The sequence below is a fragment of the Loxodonta africana genome, chromosome 8 (genome assembly GCF_030014295.1).
Source record: "Loxodonta africana isolate mLoxAfr1 chromosome 8, mLoxAfr1.hap2, whole genome shotgun sequence".
NCBI classification, from domain to species: Eukaryota; Metazoa; Chordata; class Mammalia; order Proboscidea; family Elephantidae; genus Loxodonta; species Loxodonta africana.
In genome coordinates, this window is record NC_087349.1 from 118,588,393 (window position 1) to 118,596,849 (window position 8,457).

General features: G+C 48.5%; 1 protein-coding gene across 1 annotated transcript; it reads right to left on the bottom strand.

The window, feature by feature from the left end:
- Positions 1-2,140: 2,140 nt before the first annotated feature.
- IGFBP1 (insulin like growth factor binding protein 1) lies at positions 2,141-7,126 on the bottom strand. Its single transcript, XM_003407279.2, has 4 exons — positions 6,643-7,126; positions 4,823-4,974; positions 3,262-3,390; positions 2,141-2,396 (listed from the first exon to the last, which is right to left on the bottom strand). Exons 1-4 carry the CDS (start codon positions 6,992-6,994, stop codon positions 2,265-2,267), a joined length of 765 nt encoding a protein of 254 aa, XP_003407327.2. The 5' UTR covers positions 6,995-7,126; the 3' UTR covers positions 2,141-2,264.
- Positions 7,127-8,457: the final 1,331 nt, after the last annotated feature.

Consider the following 8,457-nt stretch of genomic DNA (forward strand, 5'->3'; position numbering starts at 1 on the left):
TGTGTATCAATATGTTTTAAACTGAAAGAAAATATTGACCATGATGGTGTCATTACAATGAACCACCCAAGCATGTCTTGATCAAGTTGGATGAAAGACTCCACTACAATGAAAATTCATAGAGAACTAGCTCCAGGCCATGCTGTGTTTTGAAGTTTAACAATCATGCTACTTTATATTTGCCCCAAACTCAAATCCCACACATTCTGGGAAGGACATTTGACTTTCCCCAGCTCTATTCCTCAGTGAGCGCTGGGGCCAGCCAAGGGCTTTCCTTGGTGCCTATCATTCAAGTTTCCGCTGCGAGGCAGATGCCACCACACCCTCAGGGTCTGGCCTTCCGCAGCGGCTCAGAGGCTGCATTCTACACATGAGCCTGCCCTGACCCACACCACTACAACACAACTCCCCTTACCACGTGATGTGAAGAGGGTGATTCTTACAATTAAATTCTTACAATTTAAAGATGAGTTTATAGATGGGTCCAGTGGTCTTTGCTGAGACGAGTCTAGCAGGGAGCTGGAGGCTGCTCACAGCTCTCAGTTGGGAAGGCCCAGACCAGAGAAGGGTCGGGGATGAAAGAACCAAAGCTTACCCCCTCCGCTGCCTTCTGAGAGGCTCCTTGACAGAAGACAGGCACAGGCTTTATCCAGGGTAAGAACTGTGGAAGGAGAAGCCACATGCCTGTGTGTACATGTGTGCGTGTATGTGGGTGTGGGTGTGTGCACGCGCGCACGAATGCATGCCTGTGTGTATGTGTGTGCACGTGCGAGTGCATGCCTGTGTGCACATGTGCATGTGTGTGTGTGTGCGACTGCATGCCCGTGTGCACATGTACGTGTGTGAATGAATGCATTGTGTGTGTGCATGTGTGCATGTGTGCAAATGTGTATGTGCACGCACGTGTGTTTTTGTGAGAGGTGCACGTGCATATCTGTGCATGTGTGCATAAGAGGGTGATTCCCACACGTGAAATGTGTGAGACCCAGGAAGGCACCTGGAAGTCCAGGGAGGCAGGGCCAGAGGCAGCTGAAAGGCCCTGGGGATGGAACTCTCTGGGATGGATGAAGTGTCCAGGGAATGATGTGGGGGACTAGAAGAGCAGTCAGCAGGGTGAAGGAGACTTGGGAGGGGCGGGGCAGACAGATGCAAACTTTACAAAGAAGTAATCATAAGGGGGCAGAGACAATGGTGAGATAAGGCTTCTCCATCTAAATCACTGTGGCAGGCGAGTTGTCCTGGCAGGTCAGAGCAGTTTGAGGGCAGAGGCTGAGGGAGAGGGGGCGAGGTAAGAGACAGGAGGTTAGGGAGCAGGATTAAGGAAGTGTTTCCATTCAGTTTTTAAGAAGGAAGAAACAGGAGCTCTTGATAAGTTGAAGGGAAGAAGCAAAGAGAGGGAGAGGCTGAGGAGCCTGGGACAGCAGGGGCTAATTGAGGTGGGAGGGATGCTCAGCCCAGACACAGGAAGGAGGAGGTTTATGGGGTACAGCAAGTACCCAGGCAAAAGTCGGGCAAGCCGCTGGGAAGAGAAGTGCAGTTGGGTTTGCAGGAGAGATGTGGCAGCAGGCAGGAAGGGCTCCTTGAGACAGAAGCACTGCCTTAGTACCGCAGAAGCGCAAGCTGCATCCAGAAAGGAGACGCAAAGACCAGGAATTTCAGAAACAAAGATGGTGATACATTTCAGTAACTGTCTACTGCATCAAAATATTCCCATGTTAAATACTTACCCCAAACATGCTTATATTATGTAAATGTGTTTGACAATATGTCCGATAAAGATTTTAAACATGTGGCAAGGTTTGACTGACATTTTAACTTTCATCACAAATTTATTGGATCAATGAAATACACAGAGTAAGTCATTCTTAAATATAGGTCAGTCCTTTAATCCATTTCAAAAATCACTGCTACATATTTGATTTTGTATTTTCTAGTCAGTGTTTTCCCATGTTCTTTAAAAACAGAAGCATGAGCTTTAGAAGAGCAAAAATACATTTACATACGATGTGATGAAGCATTTCATGATATATAAATTATATATAAGCTAAGATAGTACAAGTTACTGTGTAGAAAAAATAAACTTACGGTGAATAAATAAACTAACAACTTACCAAGTAAGATGTGGAGTATAAAAAGTCATTCCTATATATATATACATATACATATATATATATATATAAAAGTGTATGTGTGTCCTAGAGAATAAATATACTATATATACTTAAATATTTTGCGTGAAGTAACATGTGACACTGCATTTACGTTCAGTTTTGTAAACTAAAATACTGATGGCAGTGGGGGTCTCCCCTGACCTCCGGGGCCCCTGGGATCTTCTTTCCACTCCACGGGTACACACACCAGCAGAGCCCAGGCTCGCCCTCCAGGGACGTCTCACACTGCAAAGACAAAACCCAATGTCAGGAGCAGCAGAGGCAAGTGAAACTGGCTATACTCAGGCAAAGCCCTGGCCCCAAGGAGCTGTGACACTGGGCAGATACCCTCTGTTCCTCACCATCAGGTGTCAAAGGCAGCACTGTCTTCATGTGCTTGTTAAATGGCCCAGTGTTGTGCAAAGCTATCTGTTTTCACGGCCCTGATGTTAGAGCAGCTGAGTCCAAGGGGTGGGGAAGGACCCTTCCTGAGTGGGACCAACAGTGCAGTGCCATGGGCAGTCACTGTTTCTCATCTGTGATCAAGTACGCTTGGTCCTCAGTTTCCTCCTATAAAATCCACAGAGTCTGTGCTTTGTTGAATCCTAAAATCCTCCTCAAAATTAAATCTTGGTTTGTTTTACCTCATTTATTATTTGCCAATCCAAAAACATGCTACTGTATTTTATTACAGAGCTCTTTTCTCTTTTGGGGGAGAAAAAGAATGTCCAAGTAGATATTTTCCTAAATAGAGTTTGTTCCATTCCTTTCATATGATAGATGAGCAATCTAAGGTCCACAAAACTAGGGTCCTGTCTAAAGTCCCCATCCACACACGGTTGTTAAATGATGGCCCTAATGCTCAACCCCAGACCCCCGTCCCAGGAGGTTTTCCTCCACTGGCTGTGAAGTGCTGAGCTGTTCTTAGGTTATCTTGAGTTAGCTACTCCTGGTTCCCAGGGAGTGAGGCTCTTACTTAAAATGACAGGTTTAAGTCCCTCACAGTGCCTATCTAGGGCTGATAGCTTGGGGATGAATGACCACAGTTTTCAGGGATGTGGGACAACCAGAGCTGTCCCCATGAGGCTGCATATCAGCAAGACTTGCATACTTGTTTGCTGTGATAAAATCCATTCTTGTTGCAGTTTGGCAGATAAAATTTGTAAATTTCTTCTCCAGCCTTCTGTTGAGCCTTGGCTAATCTATCCAGTACTTTGTAGAGTTGTCTTTGGCATGGCTCCTAAAAGAAGCATTTGACATTAGTATAAATGACAAGAGAAAATGAAGTATTATGAAGAGATCACTGTCTAACCTGCAGGAAACCGTGATGGCGTAGTGGTTAAGAGCTATCTATGCCTGCTAACCAAAAGGTGGCAGTTTAAATCCACCAGGTGCTTCTTGGAAACCCTATGGGGCAGTTCTACTCTGTCCTACAGGGCCACTATGAGTTGGAATCAACTGGACGGCAGTGGGTTTTTGTTTTTTTTTTTTTTTTTGGTGGGGGGGATGGGGAGGGTCTCACCCGCAAGTGAGGGTAGTTAATCTCTGTCTTGAGTTGTCAAGATAAAGGACAGGAATTTCATTCACCTGAGCTGAGAGAGAGGTGGCCCAGGCAGTAGCCTAGCTGACCCCACAGAGCTTTCTTGGCTCCTCCAGCCACCCTCTGAGTAACTGGCACCAGGTATCCAGCACAGCTCTCTCGATGGAGAATTTAATGGGAAAATGCCTAGGTCTCAAACAACTTTCTTCTGCAATCTATAATATTATCTCACATAAACTGAATCGAATAGGGATTAAGGTGCTTGTTTGGAGCCCTGGTGGCACAGTGGTTAAGAGCTTGGCTGCTAACCAAAAGATCAGCAGTTCGAATCCAACAGCTACTCCTTGGAAACCCTGTGGGACAGTTCTACTCCGTCCTATAGGGTCACTATGAATCAAATTGATGACAACCGGTTTGCTTTGGAATGGATAATTTAAGAATTAACTCTCCTTCATTTGTCATAATTTCCAGGTGAAAGGTCTGAAGTATTCAGAAAATTGGCTCAATCCTCTACTTTTCTAGGTGTGCGTGTTTGTGAAATTGCCTTCTTTTTTCCAACAGATCAACTCAAGTCACTCCAATGTTTATTCTATGTCGCCCTCAAGTGGTAAAATTAAAAACAGACTTCAGTTATTTTTTCAGTTAAGATGTGCTGGGATCAGGGTTAGGAAACCCTGGTGGCGTAGTGGTTAAGTGCTAATCGGCAGTTCGGATCTGCCAGGCGCTCCTTGGAAACTCTATTGGGCAGTTCTACTCTGTCCTATAGGGTCACTATGAGTCAGAATTGACTCGATGGCAGTGGGTTTGGGTTTTGGGGGTCAGGGTTGGGGGAAGATCCTTATGCTGAGCTTTAGAGATGGTCTAGTCTGACACCCTTATTCACTGAGATGAGCTCAGAGACATGAAGTAACCCACCTATAGTTACACAGCAGGAATTGCACTATCTTTCTGCTCCAACCAGTTACACTAGAGACCGCCGAAACTACTTGCGCTAAAAAGCTTGGCAAAGCTAAGCTCAGAAACGTGTATTCGGCTTTGGGAAGAAAAGTCCTCATGTGCAGGGCTTCAGGACCAGGAAGGAGACCACAAGGCTTCAGTATGCAGAGAGTGCCTACCACTAGAAAGGCCTCACCTTCCATTTTTTGATGTCTGTGGTCTTGCGAGCCTTGATGTTCTGGTAGGTACTGATGGCGTTCCAGAGGATGGACTCTGCCTCATCAGAAGGGGCCATGAGGTGGAAGCTGTCCAGGAGCTGCTCCTGTGTCATCTCCTCACTCTCAGGGTCTGAGGAGTCCTTCAAGTCTGAAATGGAACAGACAGTTCCTTTGAGCTCTCTGCCAGTACCTGCACCCTGCTACCTCTTGAAGCACTTCTGAAGGAGACGTACACGTGCCTTCCCTTCCTCAAAGCCAGGCAGGGGCACAAGGTCGACCACGTTCACCCAGATTGCTGGCTACTCTCTTTCTAGAAGCACTTCTAATGGTTTTGGAGTAGAGTGGTACCAAAAGCAATACCCATTCTGCTCTAGAAAAAATACATTTCAGAGTCTTGCAAGGTTTCCCTGGGTTTTTGCTTCTAAGGTAGCTTCTAAGGGAGGCAAGCAACATCACATTTGTGGAGGTGCAGGAAAAGCTTTGAAGAAGGCAAGCATTAGGGCTCAATTCCTGACTCCATTAACTGAGAGTCCTGGGAGTATTATTTATCCTGTTGGAACCTCAGTTTCCTCATCCATAGAATGGGAATTTTAGTACTATCCTATGAATAAGCAGGGTAGGGTTCATTTAGATGGGGGGTCTAAAATGCAGCCCTCCTGACCCACAGCCCTACACCCTTCCTTCCCTAGGGGCCCTGCCATCTCACATAAGAAGTGACTCCTTTGGAAAGTCACTAGACATCTTGTAGATAGAGACCAAGGGCTTGGGTTCAGTGCTTAGACAGAGTCATGAAGAACCGATTCTAATGGAACCAGCTATGAGAATCTGTCTCCTTGGGGTCCACTGGGACCATCCTCTTTCTGGAGCAGAAAGTGTCCATTTATTTACAGAAACCATTTCATTTACTCTGAAGGACAGAGAACGGGCAGGAAAAGCTCACCCCCTCCTTGGAATGGTCATGCACTCAAGGCAAATCCCTGTTGGGGTATGGGACCACGAGACTGCTCCAAGAACCCACGCAGGATGTGCAACCAGCCCAGATGGGGAGGTAGGAAGTTGGGAGTATGGAAGAGTTATTTCCTTTGCTTCCCACTACAAATAAACTGCTGCTTAATTTCGGGAAAGAACCTGACTGTCAAGTTCTTAGGAGGTCACCGCAATATACACATCAAACATTGTTTTTCTATAGTGATGAATGGAAGTGAGATGTTTATCATAAACTCTCACATTACGTTCTGTAAACATCTGGGAAGCACATACTGTAGCCACAGGACATATATTACAAAGGACATTCCAAGCTTATGGGGGGGGGGACAGCAGGAGAGATGCCCACCTCATTCACAGAGGCTCCAGACCTGGGGCTGCTCACATGTCACACAGAGGAGTGCTGTGGGGCTGCAGGTGCCCTCTCCCTGTCAGGGCAGCCCATCTGGCTTCTTCCACCCTCCCTGAGTATCTAAGCAATGTCTGAGTGTCTATAGGTCACTGGGCTGCGGAACACAAGAGCCTTGTTCTCTCCTCCACCCTCCCATTAAGTGTCACCTGCGTAGTCCTTTCTGTTCTTCTCCCTGGGCATCTATTCCCAGGGTGGACTCAACTGGCTGGTCAGAGGTCTTTTCCTCCACATGGCTTTGGTTAAATGCTCCGATGCTGGCAGGAGGTGAACCTGACTTGCCCTGGGTCTTTAGACCAGCCCCTTACCCACCCAGACCTCAGGCTCCAGGCCTGCCATCTGTCCCAAGGGGGCTGGTAGGAGATGGGCGGGGGGGGGGGGAGGGCTCACCTGTGTCCTCAGCACTTGGAGGGGTACCGGCATAGTCCAGCTCAGGCACGCAGGAGCCCTGGCCGCGGGTGAGGGCGTGTAGGGGTCGTGATTCCCCGGGCAGCGCGCGGCAGCTCAGCCCGCTGCCACAGCGTGCGGTGTTCACGCCGCATGCCGCGCCCAGCTGCAGGGCACACGTCGGGCAGCAGCCGCAGCCGGCCGGCCGGGCGATCTCCTGGCAAGAGGCGGGCACTGGAGGACAGAGCGCCAGCTTCTCGTCGGAGCAGGGTGCGCAGCGCCAGGGCTGGGGTGCGCCAAGGGCCGCGCCAAGGAGGGTGCCCAGCAGCAGCAGCAGCGACCAGGCGCGAGCAGCGAGGGTCTCGGGCATCGCTGGCGGCGGGCGGTGGCAGACCGTGGCAAGTGGTGGCGGCGGGCCGGTGGCGCGATTGTTGAGGGCGGTGGCGGGCGGTGGTGATGGTCTGGAGGCTCAGTGGCGGCGTGTGGTGGCGGATGGAGGCAGCGGTCTGGAGGCGCAGTGGCGGCGGGAAGTGGCCGATGCTCACTGGGTGCCGCGCAGGCCTTATGTAGGGCGCAGAGAGCTCCACCCGGACCAGGTGGTTAATGATTGACAGCGCTTTGTGCTCTGAGCTGGATACTCTAAGTTTGTTTTGTTCTTGCTCGTGCGCTCAAGACCCTACGCAAACCGTGGGTGGAAGGAAGGTAAACGGTTTGGGTTTCAGATTTGTTTGTCCTGTTATGTGGAGCCAAAGTCCAATTCAACAACAAGCACCCCTGCCAGGCGGAGGGGTGGCACATGTTCTTGTGTAAGGGCCATCTTCCGGGCCTCGCCTATCCGGCCACCTTTCTTAGGCTCCTGCCCTGGGAAAGCCCAAGAGATAGGCAACACCCAGCCCACCCACCAGTTTTCATATGGGAAAACCAAGGCTCATAGTGAGGAAGGGCACAGACTGGGTTAGAACCCAGGCCTCTGCAAGCCCTGTGGGTACCATTTTGCCAAAGCCCAGAAGGACTTCTCTCTCCATATGAAGAAGCTGGGTCATTCCTATGAAGGAGGAATAAGGAGGGAGGGAGGGAAAGAGGAAGGAAAAAGGAAATGAAGAGAGGGAAGGAGGAAAGAAAAAGGAAGGAGGGAGGGAGGGAGGGAAAAAGGAAGAAAGGAAGCTTGCAGGTGCAATGGTCACTTAGGGGGCAGTGTGCAGTACAAGGAAGAATTCTGAGGTTAGGTGGGCGCTGCCACCCTCAGCTCTTTTTGCTGCAGATACAACCCCACCTGCGTGAAAAGATGCATGAAGCAGGTTCTACTCTGAAGCCTTGTTTGTAACATCTGCAAACAAGGAGAGTGCCAGATAAGAGAAGGATGGGGCATCCTTTCGATGGCACATACCAGCCAGGAAAATGAAAGGGGTGACTCTATTTACTGACAGGGAACAACCTCTTAGCTCTTCAAGTAAAATCTCCAAGAAAAAAAGGAAGGCCCAGAATATGCTATTGTTTGTGTACAAAAAAGTAATAGGCATATACATGGAACTGTGATTCTAAATTTGTAGAGTATCTGGGAAAGAATAGACAAGAAACTGGTACCAATGGCTACTCCAGGGCACAGAGGGTGAAACTGGGTTAAAAGCCTTGTTTTCACTGCATATCCTTTTTTAACCTTCTGAATTTGCGTTGTGCACTTACATTACCTATTAAAAAAATAAATAATTTGTTGACTATTTTTCTAGCCCCTTCACTGGTTCTATGACCTTAGGCAAATTACTTGACTTCCCTGAATTGGCTGGTTTTTTGTTTGTTTGTTTTTGTGTTGTTGTTTCGTTTGTTTTTTAAACC

Bases quoted from the DNA above. Each gene is read 5' to 3' on its own strand.
- IGFBP1 (XM_003407279.2), bottom strand. From the start codon at position 6,994: ATGCCCGAGACCCTCGCTGCTCGCGCCTGGTCGCTGCTGCTGCTGCTG. The intron at 4,975-6,642 runs GTGCTGAGGACA...AGGACTCCTCAG, and splicing joins CTATGCCGGTACCCCTCCAA to ACCCTGAGAGTGAGGAGATG. The intron at 3,391-4,822 runs GTGAGGCCTTTC...TGCTTCTTTTAG, and splicing joins CAGACATCAAAAAATGGAAG to GAGCCATGCCAAAGACAACT.